The 27,810-nt window shown below is 40.7% G+C and overlaps 1 protein-coding gene across 6 annotated transcripts in view; it reads left to right on the top strand.

Moving 5' to 3' along the window:
- The window catches only part of thrb (thyroid hormone receptor beta), a 113,708-nt gene that overhangs the window by 68,280 nt on the left and 17,618 nt on the right, over positions 1-27,810 (top strand). The window contains exon 1 of one of the 6 annotated variants that reach the window (XM_061966827.1): positions 5,524-5,679. The exons of the other annotated variants lie outside the window; for them this stretch is intronic. Within the exon in view, the coding sequence (XP_061822811.1) occupies positions 5,541-5,679 (139 nt within the window). The 5' untranslated portion in view covers positions 5,524-5,540. Of the gene's footprint in view, positions 1-5,523; positions 5,680-27,810 lie in introns of those variants that run through there. 6 annotated transcript variants of the gene reach the window in all.

Genomic DNA, 27,810 nt, shown 5'->3' with positions numbered 1-27,810 from the left:
CCATACGTCCTCTTTTCCCTGGACATGTCCTCTTTTGTGGGGCTGTCCAGGCGGAGTTTCTTAAATGCCTCAAATGTCCGGCATTTTGAGTTAGGGTTGCGTGTATTTTCAATGTACGTTCAGGGTTAAGAAGGGGTTAAAAACAAAACAAATTGTGAAGGTGTGCGCACGCAGCAGCATTCGTGAGGGAGGGGCAGAGACAGAGAGAGCGAGAGAGCGAGGGAGTGGACAAACAAGACACCCGGTTTGCTTGTGTTTTTTTTTATTGTATCGATTATCGCTTTCCGCCAGTGTTTTGTTTATATTTGCCGGGTCAAATTTCCGTCCACGTTTATTGCGTTTTTATTTTGATTCGCCAAAAGTTTTCTCAATGACAACTACTGCCTCAGTTTGCACTTGGACAAGTTTACCGCGAGGAGCTGTCAAAATAAAGACTTCATTGTAAACACTAAGGTGAGTGTAAAGTCAAAATTTGTAACTCCAGTAAATGAGTTATTTTAGTCTTTGTGAGTCCATGGAAACTTCACTTTTATCTCCCGCTGGATCCACATCGTTCGAGGATGCAGACAGGTTAGCTGTTAGCGTCAAGCTAACCAGCACCTGAGCTTGATTGATTGATTTAAACTTTTATTAGTAGATTGCACAGTACAGTACATATTCCGTACAATTGACCACTAAATGGTAACACCCGAATAAGTTTTTCAACTTAAGTCGGGGTCCACGTTAAACAATTCATGGTACAAATATATACAATCAGCATAATACAGTCACCACACAAGTTAATAATCAGAGTATATCATTGAATTATTTACATTATTTACAATCCGGGGGGTGGGATGTGGAGGGGTTTGGGGCGGGGGGTTAGGTTTGGTTGATATCAGCACTTCAGTCATCAATTATATCATCTGAGAAATGGACATTGAAACAGTGTAGGTCTAACTTGGTAGGATATGTACAGCGAGCAGTAAACATAGTGAGCTCAGAAAGCATAATAACAAGTATATACATTTGATTATTTACAATCCGGGGAGGTGGGATGTGGTGGGGGGAGGCTGTTAGTCTAGGGTTGTAGTTGCCTGGAGGTGTTCTTTTAGGTCGGTTTTGAAGGAGGATAGAGAGCAGACTCCTCCACCCCAAAAACATACTTTGCAGGTCAAAAAACGGGGCAATTGTTTGCCTTTTGAAGTGTTAATGTGCGAGGAGAGTTCAAAAGGAGTCTCTTGTAGAAGTGGCTGACAAGTTAGCATCGCTGACAGTGACGTCATCACCGTCATTGTTTACTGAAGCAGAGATGGTGACTGTGCGTTATGATAAACGCGCATGCGTTGCCAGGCTCTGCTTTTTATCGATAGATTTATCAGAATTAATTTTTTATTATCTATAGCAGGGGTGTCAAAAGTGTGCCATTTGCGGCCCACAGCTAATATTTTAAAGGCCCACGGCACATTCTAAAAATACTATTAAAATAAACAAAAACATAACAAAAGTGAAATAAAAAAGCTTAAAGGTGAAATGTAATTTAGAAAAAGTTGCAATGTTGACTAATAAAACAAAGCTGTTTTTTTCTTTCAAACTGTCATTGCTCAAAACATAATATTGAATCAAAATCAATGTTATTATGAATTATTGACCTGTCCAAGGTTCCGATTACTTCACATCTAATATTCCACTTTGAAAAATATTTTTGGTGGAAGATTTTGTATATTTTGTGTGTTTGCCATTAAAAACATAGTTTTGTTTGACAAAAAAGGGCGGAAAAACAAACAAACAAAAAAACAACATAAAAAAAAACTGAAACATTTTGAAATTAAGGAATAGATCTGAAGTTGATGTAGACTCCAGAGATTTAAGCGTTAAATATAAAATGTATGTATGCCCTGGCACACCATTATCATCATTTCATGACCAAAGCAAAACACTTTTTACACTTTTATACTGAAATAAATACACCTACAACTTATTAAATAAAAACATAGAAAAAACTACCAGCAGCGGTAAAGTTCAGATCCATGAAGGAAAGAAGAAAGTAAATGAATGTTTATAACTGAATACATTTATATATGTACCGGTATCAAATTAGTTTTCTTTTTTAATTATTTTTTTAAATTAATTAAGTAATGTTTATGACAACCTTTTTCCAAAACACAATATAGAATGTGAGATATAACAGGATAATGCATACGTTTATAATTTTTTTTCAAAACGCTTACAAAAAAGTGGGACCCCAAAAATTTACTGTGGGACCCCATTTTTATGACTTGATGGGGTCACTGGGACCCCATTTTAAACATTCCTAGCGCCAACACTGCTGTCAACAGAGGAGAAAAAATGTTTTATTTAAATAAATATATTATTTATAAAGCAAGTTCGAGTATCATTGGCAAATTTTCACCTAGTCCCGGCGGCCTTGGCGTGCTGCCCGCCTTGGCACGCATATATGTGTCCTCTTTTTGGGATTTCAGAATATGGTCAGCCTAACTTATGTATGTTAAATAAAGTAATACAGACGGTTCTAAAATCAGGCATTCATTTCTAAACATCACTTCTAGATTTGGTTTTAACTAAATATGGGGGAAATAATAGCTAACATTCTGTTAACGTTATGTGTTAGCTGGGTTAGCGCATATACACACAAAGGAGGGAGGAGAGGACAATCTATGCTAGCTTCATGTACATAGTGTATATACCCCTCCTCCCCCTATGTTTTGTATATATTGTTTTTCAAATCACCTGACATGTATACTGTATATATTTACATAATTTATAAAACATTTTACGAAATGTTATATATACATGTTACAGGTTATACTGTATATCTTTTATTATTGAATGTATCAAATGTGATTAATATTTAATGGACCACTATGGAAATAAGCCTTTTGGCTTTTTGTGCCATCCATTTGCCTTTTAAAAGCATTACATGGATTAAATTCTTTAAAATGTCAATAATTTTCTCAATTAATCAAGCTGCGGCGCTAAGGTAGCTTAAATGTAAAAATTGTGAACAAAGAAGATAATAAATGCTTTGTAGAAACTAACACAAATAACAATGTTGGGCCTTTAAAATAAGAGCGTGCCAGAAAAACATGGTAGGTTGCACACACCATTTTACTAGTGCAGTGGTCACCAACCTTTTTAAGCCTAAGGTCCCTAGTCTCAGCCATGAACCAAAGCGAGATCTATATACTGTATGTATATATATATATATATATATATATATATATATATATATATATATATATATATATATATATATATATATATATATGTTGGCCTCTGTCTGTTTCAAGAGACAATAGAGTCTGCGCAATGTATCGAAATGATTTAAGTTTAATTTTCATTTTCATCACGAAATATAAATTACTACAAAGCTAATTGATTTTAATGTAAATTCTGATTGGAGCACCTGCTGTGGCCGTATAGCCCAGTTCTTGAGTGGCAGTTTCTGTTGCAATTGCTGCAGATGTAGTCTGTGCCAGGTCATGATTCTGGTTGTAGTGCTTTCAGCTGTCTTTGCTTTCTCATTTGTTCAAGCCGGTCCTCTCTCCTTCTCTCACTTGTTTGGATGCTAGAGTTAATGTCTAGCCTCCATTTGCTGCGGACAGCAGCTAGGGCATACCTGCTTGCCAGGTTAATATTTCCTGCCTTTAGATCATATTTACACACATCTTTATAACAAAGAACAGGTCTTTCTGTAGACCTGGAGCCAGTTGCAAGCTCACCGTAAAGTAGGTTTATCGGGATTCGGCCGTCCTACATGCGAGTGACATGGCCGAGCCGGCACATGCGTTTTTGTGTTAGCAAAGCATACATGCCTGTGCCAGAACTACTTTGTTTGTTTTCCGGTCAAGCCTGGTGATTCCCAGTATTCTCTTGATGCAACGAAGATTAAAAGTATTTTGTCTGCGTTCTTGGCGGGAGTACAGCGTCCATTTTTCGCTGCAGTGAAGCAGAGTACTTAGCACGCAAGCCTGGTATACCTTCATCTCGGTATTGGTGGCTAACTTGATTATATCCCATACCCTTTTTGTTAGAAGAACCAGGGCGGTTGCTGCTTTGCTTATCCGTGTGTTCAGCTCAGCATCAAGGGAGAGGGTGCTGCAGATGTTGCAGCCTATATAGGTGAAATTCTCCACTGCCTCCAGGGTACGAATACCGATGTTGATAGTAGGAGGGCTGCAGACATTTTGACCCGTGACCTTGGTCTTCTTGAGGCTGAATTTGAGGCCAAACTCTCCATGCGTAGGGGATATTGTTGACCAGTTGTTGAAGAGCTTCCTCCGTATATGCGCAGTCAGGGCAGCATCGTCAGCAAAAAGCATTTCCTAATAAGTACTTTCCGCACCTTTGTTTTTGCTCTGAGACGTGAAAGGTTAAAGAGGTTTCCATCACTTCTGGTGTGAAGATATATACCCGCATATGACTGGCTGAAGGCATATGACAGCAGCAAGGAGAAGCAGATACCAAAGGACACACCCAAGGCATAAGCAAACTAAGCGCTTGCTTAGGGCTTCGCGGCCACTAGGGGGCCCCCCAAGAGCTAAAAAATATGACTTTTTAGTTTTTGCATGTATCCGTCCAATTAATTATTTCTACATGATCAAATATATATTATTGTATCAAGCACAATTTTAGGTCAACACAGTGCTGCTGCAGTTGTAGACTGAGTAATTCTTGCTGCCTCTCTTTAAATGCCAAAGCTCAGCCTCTGCTGCATGGCAAATTAGCTCCTGTTTTTAGAAAATTTGCTTTTTTAGCTGCCATTTTTCAGATTGCATAAATGTATATAGCAGTGATTCGGAAACTTTTTTACCAAGTACCACCTCAGAAAATACTTGGCTCTCTAAGTACCACCATAATGACGAACATTGAAATACATTAGCGTAGTAGGCCTAAGTATTCACTAAAAACCAGGCAGAGGTTTTATTTAACAAATATATTTAAAATTGTTTAGCCCTGTAACATTACACACAGTTTGTACAGTAACAGTGTTTGAATATAGGAAAATAACTCACTGTACTTTAATCAAGTAATTATTTGGCGTACCACCAGATGGAGCCCACGGACCACTAGTGGTACACATACCTAAAATCGAGAATAACTTGTATATAGCATGTGTATTTTAAATCACGGACCAGTTACCAGGCCACCACGTCCGGCTTTGTTAAACGTTAATTAAAATAGATGATTGCGATACATGCCATACAGTCTAAAGTGCTTTGTAATTCTCCCCGACCTTAACCTTATCAAACAATGCCTGCTGGTGTTTTTCTAAGCTTACCCTGAACTACAAGGGGAAAAAATTCACCTCCTCAGGTAACAAAGAGTAGCTCAGGACATCTGGCTTAGGGCATCACGTCACCTGAGGGCCTCGGGTTGAGAGCTCCAAAAATTGTTCATGACCGGCTTTGAACCACTTAAGGCCTAAAGTAGTCAGCATTTGTGAAAGGAGAATAATTGATCCGTGCAAACACTTGCTCAAGGGCCACTGAGCAAGGTAACGCCAACAGAGGCGTTTTTCTCGGTTGCAAAGACAGTGGATGGCAAAGAAAGGACTGATGGTCGCAAATAAAGTGCTGTCTCAGCCATTTTATTGGCTCACAAGCTGGAGGCATTTCTGTGGATTATTCTGCTTCAGTCAGGAATATTCATTCTTCTGTCCAACACTAATAATAGTTGGTAAGTTTGTTTATTTCTTTATTTTAATTGAAGTTCAATTTATGTATGTGTTTTTAGTAATGTGGAATACTATAGTTAGTAATAATAGAGGGATAGCAGCATTTTAATTGTCAGTCAATACTAAACAAAATCTTACATCTTTGTAAAATATTTTACTTTTAACAGAATATTTAGATGTTTTAAAAAAAAAAACTGTACTGGTTGTTAATTAAACAACTTTAAAGATTATAGTAGGAACTTAAAAACATTTGGCCTTTTAATTTTACAAAGGAAATCAATAGGAATGAGTTTTTGTACTGTACATGCTTTTTCCTTGATAATTGTTTTTTTATGTCTGACTGGAAAAAAACATTCGGTTTGGCCGCCCAGACAACAGATTGTTTGAGTATTGAGCGCCACTGTCTGATCAAACACTTAATAATATAACATGTCGTCTCAACTCCAAACAAGATTAGTACATGTCAGGACATCACCTCATTGAAAAGTTCAACTGGTATCAAGCCGTCTTTGCGCACAGATTTGCCTGAAAGGGCCTGCCACATAGCAGCTGTTCCTGCTTAATCACAGCTACTCGCCACATACTCACACTGATCTTCACTCAGGAGGTCAATAATTCCTTTGTGGCTCCTGTAATACAAAGATAATTATGACTTATACCGTTGTGGTCAGACATTCATGTAAACTCTCCAAAAGCAATAATGTCATACTGTATTTATTTTGGCCCCAAATGATTTATCTAAGCCCCCTTATACAGTATATATTTTTAGGAATGTTTCAATCAGGGATTTATGCTGCCTATTTCGATACCGATCAACCATGAGTGAGCTTGGCCGATACCAATACCAACACCGATACAAGTATTAACTGTACATTTTTCTGTTATTTTATTGTGGGTGCTATTAACAGTTTTAACAATATTTAAACTAGTTCCTTATTGTCTTTTTTTAACATAAATTTGTTTGCGCAAAACAAAGTCAATCATACACAATAAACTAAAACTACGGTGCTATTTAACAACTATACTAACTATTAATTAAACAATTTTTGCTCTCCAGGCCCTTATTTTCTGAATTTGTAAACATTAATAAAAACAAAACAGATTTTGACAAAATAGAAATATCGGCCTCATCACTCTAGTATTGATAATACATTGATCAATACTGATTCGTCATCCTCTTACATGTGAATAAAAATCTCAACCAAAAGCAATAAAATATCTAATTTACATAAAATAAAATGGATAAATAAAGTATTGACAAACAAAGTTGCACTTTAATATTGAACATGTAGGCAGAGGTAGATTACATACATTACTTAACTGACAACCAAGTTAGGATCTTTTTAACCAAAAGTGCAGAGTAACAATATAAACACTACATTATAAGCAGATGTATTAACAATTCATATGAAAAAAAACTTAAGTCTGGCAGATTCCAAGTGAGGAAACACCGACATGACAACATAAAAAATGTCTGTCAAAAGTTTGCAGTATTTTTATAAATGCCAGTTTTTCAACAGTATTAAATGTCTTTGGCGATGTATTTAACCACACTTTCTGCAGGCTAACACTATTTTGTACTGTTTTTTTACACTGGCCTGGCTTGTTCACCAAACGGGAAGTGAGTGCCGACTGTCGGTCGGTTGTGTTTTAAGTGGGTATTTGACTGGTATATGACTCCTCTGTGTTGATACGCTCATCTTGTTCAAAATGTTTCAACTGAAATATTCCCACATTGGTGCGGTGGCATTTGGTTTTGTAATGATTTTTTCCATGTTAGCTGCTACATGCTAATTTTATTGCACTGTGTGATGCTAGCTGGCCTGCGGGCCCACCGCACCGCACAAAGAGTCGAAGACACCTAATGAGGACAAGATAATTCACCTCCGTCTTTTCATTACACTATGGTACAAACACGCGTAGCTGCTGAAAGCGACGAAAAGCGGGAATGCTCTTGAAGCATGTACAAACCCCATTTCCATATGAGTTGGGAAATTGTGTTAGATGTAAATATAAACGGAATACAATGATTTGCAAATTCTTTTCAACCCATATTCAATTGAATGCACTACAAAGACAAGATATTTGATGTTCAAACTCATAAACTTTATTTAGTTTTTGCAAATAATAAACAACGTAGATTTTCATGGCTGCAACACGTGCTAAAGTAGTTGGGAAAGGGCATGTTCACCACTGTGTTACATGGCCTTTCCTTTTAACAACGCTCAGTAAATGTTTGGGAACTGAGGAGACACATTTTTTTAAGCTTCTCAGGTGGAATTATTTCCTATTCTTGCTTGATGTACAGCTTAAGTTGTTCAACAGTCCGGGGGTCTCCGTTGTGGTATTTTAGGCTTCATAATGCGCCACACATTTTCAATGGGAGACAGGTCTGGACTACAGGCAGGCCAGTCTAGTACCCGCACTCTTTTATTATGAAGCCACGTTGATGTAACACGTGGCTTGGCATTGTCTTGCTGAAATAAGCAGGGGCGTCCATGGTAACGTTGCTTGAATGGCAACATATGTTGCTCCAAAACCTGTATGTACCTTTCAGCATTAATGGCGCCTTCACAGATGTGTAAGTTACCCATGTCTTGGGCACTAATACACAGAGGTGTGGACTCGAGTCACATGACTTGGACTCGAGTCAGACTCGAGTCATGAATTTGATGACTTTAGACTCGACTTGACAAAATGTAAAAAGACTTGCAACTCGACTTAGACTTTAACATCAATGACTTGTGACTTCACTTGGACTTGAGCCTTTTGAATTGACATGACTTGACATGACTTGCTACTTTCCCCAAAACCCAAAGATGAAAAAGTTATTCGGGAGCGCTCCGTATTTTTCATTGTGTACTTGTCTATCAGCGTTGCGTGTGTCAGCTGGTGTGGTCTCAGTACAACAGCCAATCAAATTAGATCTACTTTGTTTTCATCACACAGCATTCATCCAATCAAATTGCAGGACAACCAACGAAGAAGACATGTCCAAACCACACGCCAGTGAACAAAAAATGATACCTAAAATAATTTTGTTTGGGTATAAAAATTACGAGGTGGTCAACACAAAACGGTTTGCAGTATGCAACACATGTGGTTCGAAAATTACTGATGGAGAGGCAACAACTTCCAACTTCGTCCGGCATTTGAAGTTGCACAAAGAACGGTAAGTTTTGAATGTAAGATAACGTTTATTGGCTAAGTAACGTGACTTTTATTTGCTGTGTAGTTAAATCAGTGAGGCTGTAAACTCACTGCTAACATTATAACGTTATTGCAAACACGGGAATCTGTTGCAGTTCACTACCTTATTCATACTTTTTGTTCAGTGATTTTTTTTAAGCAGGGTTACGTTAGTCAATATATCACACGTAACGTTAGACGGCGGTCAGCAGCACCGCGTATTTTAGCCACCTAAAAAAAGACAAAAATAGTAAAATAAAGGTCAGTTAAAATGTATACTATATTATGAATATGTGTACCGTTTTAGCTAGCTTTCTGACATACTGTTGGTTGTTTACCTCAGTGGTCCCCAACCACCGGGCCGCGGCCCGGTACTGGTCCGTGGATCGATTGGTATCGGGCCGCACAAGAATTTTTTAATTTTTTTTAATTTTTTTAATTAAATCAACATAAAAAACACAAGATACACTTACAAGTAGTGCACCAACCCAAAACAACTCTCTCCCCCCTTTTGTTCTGGGCATTGAACATGAAGACTCTTCCTTCACTGTTCCGAGTGGCCATGAGAGTCTTGGCAGTGCCTGCCTCCAGTGCTCCAGTGGAGCGAGTTTTCAGCCATGGTGGCATCATACTACGCCCCCATCGTGCACAAATGACTGACAGACTCTTGGCTAATTTGGTCTTTTGCAAATGCAATGCAGCATAGGGCCCTGACATATAAAAAGTACAACTTTTTTGTTATGTTCACGTATATGTCATGTTTTTTCAATGTTAACACTTTTGTACAAATAAGTACATTTGCACTTTATTTTTCAATGTGTTTGTTCTGTAAAGGAATGAGTTAATTTTTAAAATGACTGGTTAATAGTGCTATTATAAAGTGCAATGTCAGCACAATTTTCTTTCCTGCAATTTAAAATGCACTTGTTTTAATAAATAAATACAGCGTTTGAAAAGCATACACAATCTGTGTTAATATATTAGTCTGTGGTTAAAAGGACTTGAAAGGACTCGAAATTCAAAATGCAGGACTTAGGACTTGACTTGTGACTTTCCAGTCTTGACTTTGGACTTGACTCGGGGCTTGCCTGTCTTGACTCGGGACTTGACTCGGACTTGAGGGCAAAGACTTGAGACTTACTTGTGACTTGCAAAACAATGACTTTGTCAGAGTTTGTAGGTGCCGAACCCCAAGATGCAGAGAAGGCGGAAGGCATTGTACGAGAAAACATGGTTTTAATGTTCAAAAATAAGAAAAGGAAAACACGAACCAGAAACCAGGAAGCAGGAACAGGAGTCAGGATCCAGGGAAAGCTTAACGCACACAGGTAGCAACGACAGCATACAGCAAACAACGACACGACAGGTAGGAACGACAATAATCCAGCAGTGACTGGAGGGTAGGGCAGGTATAAATAGCAGCTGGCTGATTGACACCAGGTGTGGCCAGGTGCCAATCAGCCACAGCTGAGGGGACACAGCACTCAGGGAGACAAACAGGAAACAGAACCAAAACAAGAGCGCTGACAGGAAATACTACACACAGAGGAAAAACTAAAACACAACCAAACTCTCAGGGGAAAGCCTGACAGTAGCCCCCCTTCCCAAAACGGATACCAGACGTTCTAGAAAATTACCCCCACCCCCCTCAAAAAAAAGTCCAAAGTCACGGGAGGGTGGAGGGAGGACAAGGAGGTGGGCCTCCAGGCCAAGTGTCCCCGCAACCAGTGGGGAAGAGTTAGGTGGCGACGGCGAGTTGAACGCCGCCGCAATTGGCGAGGCGGCTCGTCCGCCGGTGTGGGAGTACCCACCGGAGACGATGGTGGTGGCGCCCTCTGCTGGCCCACCGGGGACGATGGTGGTGGCGCCCTCTGCTGGCCCACCGGGGACGATGGTGGTGGCGCCCTCTGCTGGCCCACCGGGGACGATGGTGGTGGCGCCCTCTGCTGGCGCACCGGAGACGAGGATGGTGGCGCCCTCTGCTGCTGGCCCGCCGGAGACGAGGATGGTGGCGCCCTCTGCTGCTGGCCCACCGGAGACGAGGATGGTGGCGCCCTCTGCTGCTGGCCCACCGGAGATGAGGATGGTGGCGCCCTCTGCTGCTGGCCCACCGGAGACGAGGATGGTGGCGCCCTCTGCTGGCCCACCGGGGACGATGGTGGTGACGCCCTCTGCTGCTGGCCCACCGGAGACGAGGATGCTGGCGCCCTCTGCTGCTGGCCCACCGGAGACGAGGATGCTGGCGCCCTCTGCTGCTGGCCCACCGGAGACGAGGATGCTGGCGCCCTCTGCTGCTGGCCCACCGGAGACGAGGATGCTGGCGCCCTCTGCTGCTGGCCCACCGGAGACGAGGATGGTGGCGCCCTCTGCTGCTGGCCCACCGGAGACGAGGATGGTGGCGTCCTCTGCTGCTGGCCCACCGGAGAGGAGGATGGTGGCGCCCTCTGCTGCTGGCCCACCGGAGAGGAGGATGGTGGCGCCCTCTGCTGCTGGCCCACCGGAGAGGAGGATGGTGGCGCCCTCTGCTGCTGGCCCACCGGACAGGAGGATGGTGGCGCCCTCTGCTGCTGGCCCACCGGAGAGGAGGATGGTGGCGCCCTCTGCTGCTGGCCCACCGGAGAGGAGGATGGTGGCGCCCTCTGCTGCTGGCCCACCGGAGAGGAGGATGGTGGCGCCCTCTGCTGCTGGCCCACCGGAGAGGAGGATGGTGGCGCCCTCTGCTGCTGGCCCACCGGAGAGGAGGATGGTGGCGCCGTCTGCTGCTGGCCCACCGGAGAGGAGGATGGTGGCGCCCTCTGCTGCTGGCCCACCGGACAGGATGGTGGTGCCGTAGGTTGTAGACCCACCGGAGTGCATGGTGGCGTCTGCCGGCCCACCGGAGTGCATGGTGGCGTCTGCCGGCCCACCGGAGTGCATGGTGGCGTCTGCCGGCCCCCCGGAGTGCATGGTGGCGCCGTAGGTTGCAGACCCACCGGAGATGATGGTGGCGTCTGCCGGCCCACCGGAAATGATGGTGGCGTTTGTTGCAGACCCACTTGAGATGATGGCGCCGTCTTTTGCAGACCCACCGGGGCGAGAAGTAGCTGTGCCTCCCTAGCTGCACAGCCACTCATAGCCCCCCCCTCAAGGGACGGATCCCAGACGTCACCAGATAGGCCCACAGACGACAGGGGTGGGTGGGAGAGGGCTTGGAATGAGGCCGAACTTTTCTTTAATTCATCCATTAATTCCAAAGCTTTGTTCAGCCTCTCCGCCATGGACATGTCTGTGAGGTTCGAATTTGGCTGGATTATTATGTCAAGGTGTGTTGTTGATGAACCCCAATATGCAGAGATGGCAGCAGGCTTGGTACAAGGAAACATGGTTTTAATGTTCAAAAATAAGAAAAGGAAAACACGAACCAGAAACCAGGAAGCAGGAACAGGAGTCAGGATCCAGGGAAAGCTTAACGCACACAGGTAGCAACGACAGCATACAGCAAACAACGACACGACAGGTAGGAACGACAATAATCCAGCAGTGACTGGAGGGTAGGGCAGGGATAAATAGCAGCGGGCTGATTGACACCAGGTGTGGCCAGGTGCCAATCAGCCACAGCTGAGGGGACACAGCACTCAGGGAGACAAACAGGAAACAGAACCAAAAACAAGAGCGCTGACAGGAAATACTACACACAGAGGAAAAACTAAAACACAACCAAACTCTCAGGGGAAAGCCTGACAGACTTGGTCCCACCTCTGCTAATACACCCCCATACCATCACAGATGCTGGCTTTTCAACTTTGCACCTATAACAATCCGGATGGTTCTTTTCCTCTTTGTCCGGAGGACACGACGTCCACAGTTTCCAAAAACAATTTGAAATGTGGACTCCTCAGACCACAGAACACTTTTCCACTTTGTATCAGTCCATCTTAGATGAGCTCAGGCCCAGCGAAGCCGACGGCGTTTCTGAGTGTTGTTGATAAACGGTTTTCGCCTTGCATAGGAGAGTTTTAACTTGCACTTACAGATGTAGCGACCAACTGTAGTTACTGACAGTGAGTTTCTGAAGTGTTCCTGAGCCCATGTGGTGATATCCTTTACACACTGATGTCGCTTGTTGATGCAGTACAGCTTGAGGGATCGAAGGTCACGGGCTTAGCTGCTTACGTGCAGTGATTTATCCAGATTCTCTGAACCCTTTGATGATATTACGGACCGTAGATGGTGAAATCCCTAAATTCCTTGCAATAGCTGGTTGAGAAAGGTTTTTCTTAATCTGTTAGACTTAGACTTAGACTACCTTTGTATTTTTTTTAAATTTATTTATACAATTTGCTCACACATTTGTTGACAAAGTGGTGACCCTCGCCCCATCCTTGTTTGTGAATGACCGAGCATTTCATGGAATCTACTTTTATACCCAATCATGGCACCCACCTGTTCCCAATTTGCGTGTTCACCTGTGAGATGTTCTAAATAAGTGTTTGATGAGCATTCCTCAACGTTATCAGTATTTATTGCCACCTTTCCCAACTTCTTTGTCACGTGTTGCTGGCATCAAATTCTAAAGTTAATGATTATTTGCAAAAAAAAAATGTTTATCAGTTTGAACATCAAATATGTTGTCTTTGTTGCATATTCAACTGAATATGGGTTGAAAATGATTTGCAAATCATTGTATTCCGTTTACATCTAACACAAACTCATATGGAAACGGGGTTTGTACATGGCGATTTATCGATGCTCGTAAATTTACAGACTTAATTTTCATTTATTGTCAGTTAATTGCCTTACCAAATATCGGCCCAGGCTTACCATCTACACTTCTTAAAAGGGTCCTATTATTGAAAGCCAAGTTTTGTTTTTTTTACCTGATGCCACCTGCTTATGTGTATTTGGGATCTGCATAAGCGAAAATTTTAAGTCAAACTGTGGAGGCATTGCAGAGATATTTATAAAACAATCTTGGCCTTCTTCTTACTTTCTCCAAACGGTTCGTTTGGAATTTGCTTCTTTTGTGAGGTTTGTGCCAAATTTGACGTCAGCGGATTATCCATATATGGTAGACATTTGCCCAAACATCCTTGCGTGATGCGACCAAAATAAACTTATGTAAAACCGGCTGTGCTACAACATCTTGTCGATGATGAAACCCAATGAAGAAAAATGCTCTGTTGTTTGTTTGCTTTAACCAGCACAAGTCTCTCCACTAACTTTCGGTCTCATCTGAAGTAAAAAGTGTCTTACTTTTAACTTTTATGATTCATGGCAATGTGCCTTTCACTGTAAGGAAGTCGCTTTGAGTGTGTGCAAAGATTACCCCTGCTTCAACCACAGACCTTCACAAAAAGATTGATTTTCCAGAAAAAAACCCTACTTTTAATGGCGGGCTCGGTGACTACTATTTATAGAATTACAGGAGACAATTAAACAGTAACAGTAGGTTACAAATGTGTGAATAAAATATTAGCAATGTTAGCTAGATGTGTTTCGCACCGGTGAAACAATAGCATCACCGTCCTCCGGCAAAATAAAGAACGATCGTGGTAAAAATTACTTTTAATTGGATCAGTGCCTACCGTGTTTGGCAATGGACCAGTTAATATTATAATCCGTTTGTTCGTTCACAAGCCTCACGAACGATTATGTAGCCCGGTGTAGCATAGCTAACTGTATTAGCCGGCTCGCTCCTCTGTTGTTTACAAGTGTTCAAAGCAGCAGCAGTAAAAGTATTAACATGAACATAGAATAGAAAAGCATTTTATTGTCAATATACACATGCATACGTCCAGGATGTAGAATTGGAGAGACAATGACTCGGTAGAAATGTAACCTTTCCAACCTAGCTTCTTTACTTTGTGTCCACCACGTTGTCTCCTCCTTCAGTCGACAACAAACCACGGTGGGCCACATGGTCTCGCTACATCATACGGGAAGTTTCATCCATCCATCCATTTTATACCGCTTTGTCCCTTTCGGGGTCGCAGGGGGTGCTGGTGCCTATCTCAGCTGCATTTCGGGCAGAAGGCGGTTTACACCCTGGACAAGTCGCCACCTCGTCGCAGGGCCAACACAGATAGACAGACAACATTCACACTCACATTCACACACTAGGGCCAATTTACTGTTGCCAATCAACCTATCTCCATGTTTTTGGAGGTGGGAGGGAGCCGAAGTACCCGGAGGGAACCCACGCAGTCACGGGGAGAACATGCAAACTCCACACAGAAAGATCCCAAGCCCGGGATTGAACTCAGAACTACTCAGGACCTTCGTATTGTGAGGCAGATGTACTAACCCCTGTTTCACCGTGCTGCCCATACGGGAAGTTGGATTGTGGTAAAAGACAAGTAAAGATTAGATGGGTGGTGGCGATCACCGGTGTCCATAGTCCATACGGTCTTAGCAAAACAAAACAACTACCGTATTTTTCGGACTATAAGTCGCAGTTTTTTTTCATAGTTTGGCCGGGGGTGCGATTTATACTCAGGAGCGACTTATGTGTGAAATTATTAACACATTACCGTAAAATATCAAATATTATTATTTAGCTCATTCACGTAAGAGACTAGACGTATAGGATTTCCTCGGATTTAGCGATAAGGAGTGACAGATTGTTTGGTAAACGTATAGCATGTTCTATATTTTATAGTTATTTGAATGACTCTTACCATAATATGTTACATTAACATACCAGGCACGTTCTCAGTTGGTTATTTATGCGTCATATAACGTGCACTTATTCAGCCTGTTGTTCACTATTCTTTATTTATTTTAAATTGCCTTTCAAATGTCTATTTTTGGTGTTGGGTTTTATCAAATACATTTCCCCCAAAAATGCGACTTATACTCCAGTGCGACTTATATAGGCATGTGTGGCGTCGTTCCCATAAGTTAATATCATCTCCTTTATTGCGGCGAATAAACTGTATTTCTTAGATTATTAGGTACTGCTAAAAAAAAATGCTGTAACAAAATGGTAAATGGATTATACTCGTATAGCGCTTTTCTACCTTCAAGGTACTCAAAGCACTTTGACACTATTTCCACATTCACCTATTCACACACTGATGGCGGGAGCTGCCATGCAAGGTGCTAACCACGACCCATCAGGAGCAAGGGTGAAGTGTCTTGCTCAAGGACACAATAAACATGACTAGGATGGTAGAAGCTGGGGATCGAACCAGGAACCCTCAGGTTGCTGGCACGGCCGCACTCCCAACTGCGCCACGTCATCCCCAAATGCGAAAAATGCGATTTACGAACCGCAAAAGATGCGGTTTGAATGGTCACATGATGAGTGAGTGGGGCTAAGACAAACTAGCTAGCGTCATTGTGGGCCCCTTACGATCCATCCTAATGACTAAATCCATTTTGAATTTTTTTTTTTTTTTTTTTAAGAATGTCTGACAATCTTTTCTCCTCCGTCAGCCTTTGCAGGCATATCTGTTCAGATAGACCAGTCGGAGGACAGAAAATGCTGATACAATTATGAATATTAAATCATCCTAAATATAATCATTAAACATTTTTTTTAAGGATTACCCTCAATAATTGTACCATCAGCTCCCTCATCAAGAAGGCCAAGCAGAGGTTGTACTTCCTGCGGCAGCTGAGGAAACTTAATATGAGATGCTATTGTTATTGTTCATGTGCCTGATGGCCAAGGGGAAAAATCTGTTCAGGTGGCGGGAGGTGTGGGTCTAGATGGACCGTAGTCTACTGCCTGTGGGGAGAGGGGAGAATAGTTTGTGACCAGGGTGAGAAGAGTCAGCTGTGATCCGACCCACACGCCTCCTGGTCCTGGAGGAGAACAGGTCCTGGAGGGATGGGAGCTTGCAGCCAATCACCTTCTCAGCAGCACGTACGATGCGCCGCAGTCGATGCTTATCCTGGATTCTGTGTTATGTGTTTTATGTTGCACGATTGTACCAAGAAAAATTCCTAGTTTGTGAACCCGTTCTCAAACAATGGCAATAAAAAACTATTCTGATTCTGATTCTGATTCTGATTCTGATTCAGACGTAAACGTGAAAAATTTAAATCTGAATACAGTCGTTGAAAGCTTTGATATACTTAATAAATATTGAAACAGATCTTGTTAGTTGCGAACTTGAATGACACTATAGACAGAAATCCCAACTCGATGTTCCTCACTGACGTGACAGAAAAATAAATCATTGAAAAAATGTAAATACAAGATTTCAACTGATTGTAACGGAATTGATAAAGAAACGATAAAAAAGTTTATTAAAGAGATTTCAAAACCTTTAACGTATATCGGCAACCTATCGTTTCAAACAGGCAAATTCTCAAAACTAAATTAAAACAGCAAGAATTGTACCAATTTATAAGATTGGAGACACACACCAGTTTACAAACTACAGACCTCTTTCCTTACTTCAAAAATGTTCTAAAATTATTTAAAAATTGTTTACTAACAGATTGGATACATTCAGAAATGAAAGTGGAAAACTTGTGGACAACCAATACAGATACAGAGCCAACATCAATGGCATGACGGAGAGGATTAATAGATGGTAAAAACTGCAACTACAGTGTTTATGGATCTGACTAAAGCATTTGACACATCCATCCATCCATCCATTTTCTACCGCTTGTCCCTTTCGGGTGCGCGGGGGGTGCTGGAGCCTATCTCACAATTTCTCATAATATCTTAACAAATTAGAACGATATAGCATCAAAGGACTTGTGTTGAACTGGATTAGAAGCTGCTTAACCAACAGGGAGCAATTTGTGAAGCTAGGAACCACATTTGTTCAATCTTCATATAAATGACATGTGTAAAGTTACAAAAGACTTAAAGTTAGTCCTTTTTTCAGGAGACACGACTGCATTTTTTTTGTTCAGGAGAGAACACACAGAAGCTAATAAACATAATAACAGAAGAAATCAAAAATTAAAGAGAGGGTTTGACAAAAACAGACTATCTTTGAATCTACAGCCATCCATCATCCAGTAAAACTAAAATAACACTATTCAGTAACAGTAGAAGAGAAAGTCAAACACAAATATAAATAGACAGAGGAGACATTTACAGAGTAAAAGAAACCACATTTTTGTGTGTGATAATGCGTGATGAAATGAACTGGAAACCTCGTATAAAACAATATACAACATAAAGTGGCAAGAAATATGTCAATAATGAATAAAGCGAAATATGTTCTTGAAAATTATAGAAAAACTCAATTTTCTCTACTGCTCGCTAGTGTGACCATGTTTGAGTTATTGTGTACAAAATGGTAAATAACTACAAAAGTACACTTCATTCACTAACCTTACAAAAAAGATCAGTTAGAATAATAAATAATGTTGGATATATAGAACACACAAATCATTTATTTATTCAATCAAAAATATTGAAATTCAATGATTTGGTGCATTTGCAAACAGCAAAAATTATGTACAAAGCAAACTATAACCTACTACCCAAAAATGTACAACACTTTTTGTCAACAAAAAAAGGGGAAATATGGAATACAAATTTGGGGTTATGCACTTAACATACACAGCTATATATATGTATATATATATATATATTGAAAAAATAGTACAATAGCAATAGGAGAGACTATTCATCCCTGAACACCACGGAGTTCATGTAGGCTTAATGATGCAGTTACATTATTATATCAACTATCAGAGACAAAAACTCTTCATTTAACATAATGTCCTTTTTTGCTGCTTCAACACAGAAAAAGGTAAAGTGAAATAACAGACAGACAGGGCTTTGCTGTCCGTAACACACACACACACACACACACGCGCACACACACACACACACACACAGCGCAAAATGAGTTAACGTTACGCTAAAAGCGAATTAGCCTTCACCTCAAGCCAGGACTGCGAGCGAGCTGAGCTGGTGTTTATATTTCTAGAAGGTCAACGGGCTCATAGTGATGTTACTAGTAGTTGACTGGGAGGTGTTTATTATAATTTGAGGAGAGTCCGCTGCCTGATGCTTACCTGCTAAACGCTGAGCACTGACTTCATGCGCTCTGAATACGCACTGCTGATTGGCTGTTACCGCTGTGAATACGCACTGCTGATTGGCTGTTACCACTCTGCATACGCACTGCTGATTGGCTGTTACCGCTCTGAATACGCACTGCTGATTGGCTGTTACCGTTCTGTATGTAACCAATCAGATGGTTGTGTGGTTGGGACAATGCTGGGTGCTGTGCACTGACAGAGACAGGCAGAAGGAAGTGGAGCAGCTTGTTAAGACTTTAGCTTAGCTTAATATGTTCGTGTGGAAACTCGTTCGGTACACCTCCGAACCGAACCGAACCCCACGTACCGAAACGGTTCAATACAAATACACGTACCGTTACACCCCTAATATATATATATATATATATATATATATATATATATATATATATATATATATATATACAGGTAAAAGCCAGTAAATTAGAATATTTTGAAAAACTTGATTTATTTCAGTAATTGCATTCAAAAGGTGTAACTTGTACATTATATTTATTCATTGCACACAGACTGATGCATTCAAATGTTTATTTCATTTAATTTTGATGATTTGAAGTGGCAACAAATGAAAATCCAAAATTCCGTGTGTCACAAAATTAGAATATTACTTAAGGCTAATACAAAAAAGGGATTTTTAGAAATGTTGGTCAACTGAAAAGTATGAAAATGAAAAATATGAGCATGTACAATACTCAATACTTGGTTGGAGCTCCTTTTGCCTCAATTACTGCGTTAATGCGGCGTGGCATGGAGTCGATGAGTTTCTGGCACTGCTCAGGTGTTATGAGAGCCCAGGTTGCTCTGATAGTGGCCTTCAACTCTTCTGCGTTTTTGGGTCTGGCATTCTGCATCTTCCTTTTCACAATACCCCACAGATTTTCTATGGGGCTAAGGTCAGGGGAGTTGGCGGGCCAATTTAGAACAGAAATACCATGGTCCGTAAACCAGGCACGGGTAGATTTTGCGCTGTGTGCAGGCGCCAAGTCCTGTTGGAACTTGAAATCTCCATCTCCATAGAGCAGGTCAGCAGCAGGAAGCATGAAGTGCTCTAAAACTTGCTGGTAGACGGCTGCGTTGACCCTGGATCTCAGGAAACAGAGTGGACCGACACCAGCAGATGACATGGCACCCCAAACCATCACTGATGGTGGAAACTTTACACTAGACTTCAGGCAACGTGGACCTCGATTTCCAAAGGAAATGCAAAATTTGCATGGTTGGGTGATGGTTTGGGGTGCCATGTCATCTGCTGGTGTCGGTCCACTCGGTTTCCTGAGATCCAGGGTCAACGCAGCCGTCTACCAGCAAGTTTTAGAGCACTTCATGCTTCCTGCTGCTGACCTGCTCTATGGAGATGGAGATTTCAAGTTCCAACAGGACTTGGCGCCTGCACACAGCGCAAAATCTACCCGTGCCTGGTTTACGGACCATGGTATTTCTGTTCTAAATTGGCCCGCCAACTCCCCTGACCTTAGCCCCATAGAAAATCTGTGGGGTATTGTGAAAAGGAAGATGCAGAATGCCAGACCCAAAAACGCAGAAGAGTTGAAGGCCACTATCAGAGCAACCTGGGCTCTCATAACACCTGAGCAGTGCCAGAAACTCATCGACTCCATGCCACGCCGCATTAACGCAGTAATTGAGGCAAAAGGAGCTCCAACCAAGTATTGAGTATTGTACATGCTCATATTTTTCATTTTCATACTTTTCAGTTGGCCAACATTTCTAAAAATCCCTTTTTTGTATTAGCCTTAAGTAATATTCTAATTTTGTGACACACGGAATTTTGGATTTTCATTTGTTGCCACTTCAAATCATCAAAATTAAATGAAATAAACATTTGAATGCATCAGTCTGTGTGCAATGAATAAATATAATGTACAAGTTACACCTTTTGAATGCAATTACTGAAATAAATCAAGTTTTTCAAAATATTCTAATTTACTGGCTTTTACCTGTATATATGTATATATATATGTATATATATATGTATATATATATATGTATATATGTATATATATATGTATATATATATGTATATATATATATATATATACATATATATATATATATATATATATATATATATGGACAGGAAGTCATGCATAAACACAAAATACAAAATAAATGATCCGGTTTACTTTCAAAATAAATCATATTTCACACTTTGAAACGTCAGGGCGGGGACGGACATGAAGTCTACTTGTCAGAGGTTTTCAGACGTAATTTTATCCTGTTGACCCAAATACTGACTTTGGATGTCCAAAATTAAAAGAATCATATACAGGAAATAGGCATATCCCGGGCAGTTATATGCGGCTTTGTCTTGTGTCAAATACCAGCTGATACGGGGGCCAAGGAAGCAGGGGAGTGGTTTGTAGGACTTAAGTAAAATGTATTCATGTATGTGTGTGTGTCTGCAAGGCTCGCCAGGGGTTGATGTTACTGTTGTGTTGTTGCTTGCTACAAAGAAAATAAAGTTGTCGTTTTGCAAGGTCGTCTTTTTCAAGAGTCAAGTCAAGTCAATGCCGTCACAGACACGCCCGCCTGTGGGTTTTGATAGACTGCAAAGCTTAAGACGTTCCGCGTTTATACATGATTATGCGTGGAAAGTCAGAGCTATTTTGCTGCACGGTGGAGTCGCAACAGAACGGTAGTGGGGATTGTAGGACGGCAGACGGCGGTGCCGTTCCGTGGAGGTTACGTTTCGCTAGCGTTCTGCATCCTGCGGAAATCAAGGGTTATGCACTCTACACACAGCTTGTCTAATCTCACTTCAATGTGTACAAATCTGTGTTCATACAGTTTTTTCCAAAAGAATGTGTACGGAACTTCAATTTAGAGTTAGCAAGTTTGAAACAACAACATTTTTCCATGTTTTAACACCCCTATTTGAGATAATGATATGTGTTATATTATTTTTATGATACTTGTTGTCCCTTCAAAATGTAACACAGTTATTAAAAAAACTATTTAATAGAAAAAAAATCTGATTAACGTATATCATCAATTGTGGGACTTTTACAGAAATGGTGTATGTTATGATTGTACAGGGCTTTCCATACTGTATTACACAATTACAAATAAAATATGATTACATTTTTCAATTTATATAATATAGATGAATAATATGAAACAAATAATTATATCTTTTTAATTACATTTTTAAATTACTTTAAAACTTTTTTAAATAGTTAATTATGAAATGTACTATAATGTTTGTATTATTATTAGAATTTAGTTATATGTAAGTTTTTTGATATATTGTTTGTACATAAAATGTGTATATTACACTTCGCGACTTTTAGGGACATTCTGTATATTCACTCATCAGACAATTTCCTGCAACTTGTACCCGGTCACAAATTGGTTCACATCAGAATCGCAATTTTTATTTAATACTATTCTAAATTGATTCAAACTTTTCAAGAATCGATTGAAAAATAGTTTTTTATTCCTTACTTACTATATCACTACTCACTACACGTATATGTCATGTCAGCCTGTAATCTGTTTTATAAAAGATGTCCTTGTAATTTATACACCAAATGATGCATTGTGAGAATCAGTTTGAATTAAGAATCGTGTTGAATTTAATCACCCCAAGAATCGGAATCGAATTGACTGGTTTTGAGATTCACTTCCCTAACTTTTAAACACTCGGAAGTATTTTGACTTTTTTTTTTTTTTTTAATCCATGAGTCATTTTAAAGTAACTCAAATTTGACTAAGCTGTAAGCATAAATATACTGAACTAATTACCTTCTACCTTGCTTTTCGCCCAAGTGCAGCTGGGATAGGCTCCAGCTCCCACTGCGACCCTGAGAGGAACAAGCGGTAGAAAATGGACGGATTAATAATTCTTGAGGATATACATTTTCCAGAGATTGAGGTTAGGTCCTAATTGTGTACACGTTCGATGAACTCCCCCTGAGATTTTCCTGAACTAAAGACCCTAAATTAGTACCCTGCTGTATCGGTATCGTGTTGTTTTACAGTAATGAATACATATATTGATATTTTAGCACACAAGCAGAAGGCAACATTTTGTCAAATGTTCTTAGGAAACCAAATGATGCGTAGTTCATCATAATTCGTTGAAGAAACAATATTGATTGTCTGAATGTGTGACGCTGGGTTTAGAGCAGTGCAAACAGCAGGGATTTAAAAGCCAAACGTGCTCTTAAAAGTCAGAGCTATTTTGCTGCACGGTGGAGTCGCTGAAGAAACAATATTGATTGTCTGAATGTGTGACGCTGGGTTCAGAGCAGTGCAAACAGCAGGGATTTGAAAGCCAAACGTGCTCGCATCTTTGCTCAGACGCCACCATGTGTTCACGCTCGTCCTGTTGCTGATGATCCATGTAAGCGTCAACATGTTCTGGTATTTTGAAAACCTAAGGAGATAAAGGCCGTCTGACGGATCAATTCTTTTTCCAACTGGGCGCAAAGCAATTAACACTTTAAGTCGGCGTTAAGTTGTGTAGCAAACAACAAGGTAGAAATACTGTACCTTCTTGAATGTTGTTCTCGGAAGAGTTACTGTACATTTGAGGTTGAATGGCTTCTAAAGTCAAGGAGTTGTATCCCAACCTGAAGGCTGCAAGCAATATACAGCAGCCCCAATTGTTCCTTCTGCTGTGTTTTTGAGTTCTTTGAAAACTTATAAAAGTACCTTGCAATTAAAAGTTACTTGTTTTTTGTCAGCATTTAAAAACACAATTAACGACTCTTATTATTGAATATGTGCAGCTGTAGCTTACCAAAAAAATACTTTACCAATTGTTTATTCTGAGTTTATCTTAGTGCAATTTTATTAATACTATTATTTTTCTCATCTAAATTGATGTCACGAAACCTTGGTAAGAAACAAACTCTGAGCATCACCAAGCATACAGTAGCTGAAAATAGTCGAATTACCTCTCAGTTAATCAATAGGGTTAGTTGTGACTGAAACTGATAGATGAAATAAGTGCACATATAATATACATATTCACTATATATTTTTTAACATCTATTTACATTTAATAATTAATATTGTGCAAAATTCAATCATTTAAACATTAAAAGGTAATATATATTAATATGAATACAAATAGGGCAGTGCGTGTGTCTCACAATACGAAGGTCCTGGGTTCGAGCCCCGCTTGGGGTCTTTCCGTGTGGAGTTTGCATGTTCTCTCCGTGACTGTGTGGGTTCCCTCTGGGTACTCCGGCTTCCTCTCACCTCCTCCTGGGGATAGGTTCATTGGCAACACTAAATTGGCCCGAGTGTGTGAATGTGAGTGTGAATGTTGTCTGTCTCTCTGTGTTGGCCCTGCGATGAAGTGGTGGCAGGGTGTCTGTCCCCCGCCTTCCGCCCGAATGCAGCTGAGATACAATTCAGCACCCCCTGCAACTCCGCAAGGGACACGCGTTAGAAAATGGATGGATGTAATGTAGGCCACATAGTCAGGAGATCTGGGTTGAAACTCCGTTTTAACAACTCTGTGTTCTCCCCGTACAGCTTCCTTGCATGTTAGGTTGATTAAAGACTCTAAATTGTCCACAAGGTATTATTGTGAGTGTGAATGGTTGTTCGTCTATGTGTGCCTGCGATTGTTTGGCGACCGGTCCAGGGCAGTGGTTCCCAACCACCGGTCCGTGGACTGGTACCAGTTTGTGATGCATTTGCTACCGGCCGCACAGGAACATTAATTAATTTATAAACAACCACAATTTCTCTGACTTAATTTTTGCCTTTCTCACGAGACACACCAATAAACTTGTTTATAGACGTAAAATAAAACTATTAATTGGAAGTTCCCATTTGTTATTTTTTATATATGTATTACATGGGACAATGCACATTAATGAACATATTAAATATATAAATGTGCCAGATTGTAGCCAGATTGCAGTTCCCGGCAGGTTGATGGTATATACAACAAGGTCCTGAAAAATTTAAGTTAGGCAGCACAAACATTAGACACAAACAGTACAATAAAACACACACACACACACACACACACACACACACACAATACAAATCAATTGAGACCCATATAAAACAGTAGGTTGCTGCATGACCTCAGCTTAGGACAAATAAAGAATAAAGTCACCATAGTAGTTATTAGCATAAGGCAGATGGAGAAGTGCTATAGTGCTAAACTGCAAGTGTGCTAAATTGTTGCATATAATAAGTGTGCTGAAGGAAGAAAATACACATCTCCATTGGCCTAAAGTACTGGTATTATTGCACATAGTTCTATTGCAAAAGTCATTAGCATTAACAGATGTGTTTATTTATTGAAAGTTGCACCAAAAAGCGTACATAAGTGTATTTATTTATGAAATATTGCACAAAATATGAATACATAACTTTTAGAATAGAAATCTATAGGAATCTATAGAAAGCCATCGAAATCCATTTGAAATAATGCAGCTATGTCTAGTTTTATTATATATCTATGCTCTTGTCCTCGGCAATGACATATTATGGATAACACATCAGATATGTCAGCCAAAAATTAAGACCACGAGCTAGCAAGAAAGAGTTGAAAACAAAAGTCTTTGGAGAGCTTTTTTGCAAAGGGGAAAAGGCCAGGGCGCCCACTAATTCAGTGTTATGGTGAGTTGTATATTTCATGCACTTATTTTCACTGTACAGTATTTACCTGCCACATGTGGAAAGTCGATCTGTGAAAATAATGGATACATAAAACCTGTCCATGGTGCAAAAAAAGTTGGGGATCCCTGGTCGAGGGTATAAACCGCCTCCCGCCTGAAGTCAGCTGGGATAGGCTTCAGCTTACCCGCAACCATATCGAGGATAAGCAGTATAGAAAATGGATGTATGGATCAGGGCTGTACAGTGCGACTAAAAATAGGTTGTGCGAGTATTGAAAAAAAAGAAAGTAGCGCACGTGCAAACATAGATTTTAACCCGTTAATTAGCATTTTGCGCCTAAAATAAATGTATCTAAATTTGATTAAACTAGAGAAGAATGTTTGCCTATCCGTATAACAAGTTTGAAATAAACTTAAACTATAACCATAACCAAATGGGCAAGTGATTGACGCGGAAGTCTGTGCGCGCTAAAACTGTGTGTCTCCCTCCCTCCTGCGCCATGCACAGAGGGGCTGGAGCCCCCAGCTCACACACTCAGTCTTCCAACACAGAAGCAACAAGGTTTTAGTTGTAGGAACTGGTCAGGGAAAGACATATTTTTCACCACCTTGAAACTTGACAGAAACGGTGCTGCGCGCTAGTAACTACGAGGGTCGGAAGGAATATAGAACAACAAATCAATGACTGAAGTGACAAACTTGCCATCCAAACAATACATTGTTTGTCAATCTCTTTACTAAGCAGATTTAAGACAAACTAGTGAAAGATTCAAAAGGTACACACACAGATGCACACACTGCTGTCATATTTTATCTCAACTGCTTTATGCCAGATATTTGAAGTTTTTTTAAGTAACCCATTAATTACTTTTCCTAGTAATTAATTACATTTATTAAAGTTAAAGTCTCAACGATAGTCACACACACACGACGTGTGGTGAAATTATCCTCTGCATTTGACCCATCCCCATGTTCACCATATATATATATATATATATATATATATATATATATATATATATATATATATATATATATATATATATATATATATATATCCCATCCATCCATCCATCCATCCATTTTCTACCGCTTCTCCCTTTTGGGGTCGCGGGGAGTGCTGGAGCCTATCTCAGCTGCATTCGGGCGGAAGGTGGGGTACACTCTGGACAAGTCGACACCTCATCACAGGGCCAACACAGATAGACAGACAACATTCACACTCACATTCACACACTAGGGCCAATTTAGTGTTGCCAATCAACCTATCCCCAGGTGCATGTCTTTGGCGGTGGGAGGAAGCCGTAGTACCCGGTGGGAACCCACGCAGTCATGGGGAGAACATGCAAACTCCACACAGAATGATCCCGAGCCCAGGGTCGAACCCAGGACCTTCGTATTGTGAGGCACATGCACTTATGTTTTTTTTTTTTAAAGAAGATTGAAGATTATATTTGACTTTTCTTGTATTATTTTCAATTATTTTTCTTTTTTCTTATCTCAAAACACCCTTTTAAGTTTGAATCCTATTATGCAAAACCTACTTGTCTTACTTGTTGGTACCTGTTTTTGTGTATTTGAGATCCCCATCCATTCTGAAAATTTTAACTCAAGGCATGGTGGAGATATTTAGTTACGTCAACGGATATTTCCATGTATGGGTTAGTTTATAGGCCGAAGTATATTGAGATATGAATTTTGATCCATATTGCCCAGCCCTACACTTGTTTTAGCAACAGTGCTAGCACAGTTTAGGGATGTTCTCTATGTTTAATTGAGTGTTACAGTAACGCTAATGATGGCATTGTGTTTAACTTTGTGTGTAACTTTCACACTATATTCTCATTTATTGAGTTGCACACTTCCATCCATCCATCCAATTTCTACCACTTGTCCCTTTTGGGGTCGCGGGGGGTGCTGGAGCCTATCTCAGCTGCATTCGGGCGGAAGGCGGGGTACACCCTGGACAAGTCGCCACCTCATCGCAGGGCCAACACAGATAGACAGACAACATTCACACTCACGTTCACACACTAGGGCCAATTTAGTGTTGCCAATCAACCTATCCCCAGGTGCATGTCTTTGGAGGTGGGAGGAAGCCGGAGTACCCGGAGGGAACCCGCGCAGTCACGGGGAGAACATGCAAACTCCACACAGAAAGACCCCGAGCCCGGGATTGAACTCAGGACTACTCAAGACCTTCGTATTGTGCCACCCCTGTTCCACCGTGCTGCCCGAGTTGCACACTTCTCAATTCAAAATCAATACTTTTTTAATAACATTGGACGCCAGTTTTATGATTAACTACATTCCGCCATAAAATAAATAACACCA

The sequence above is a fragment of the Nerophis lumbriciformis genome, linkage group LG11 (assembly GCF_033978685.3).
Source record: "Nerophis lumbriciformis linkage group LG11, RoL_Nlum_v2.1, whole genome shotgun sequence".
Taxonomy (NCBI): Eukaryota; Metazoa; Chordata; class Actinopteri; order Syngnathiformes; family Syngnathidae; genus Nerophis; species Nerophis lumbriciformis.
The sequence above is the reverse complement of the archived record's forward strand: the minus strand, read 5'-3'. Positions and strand labels throughout refer to the sequence as shown.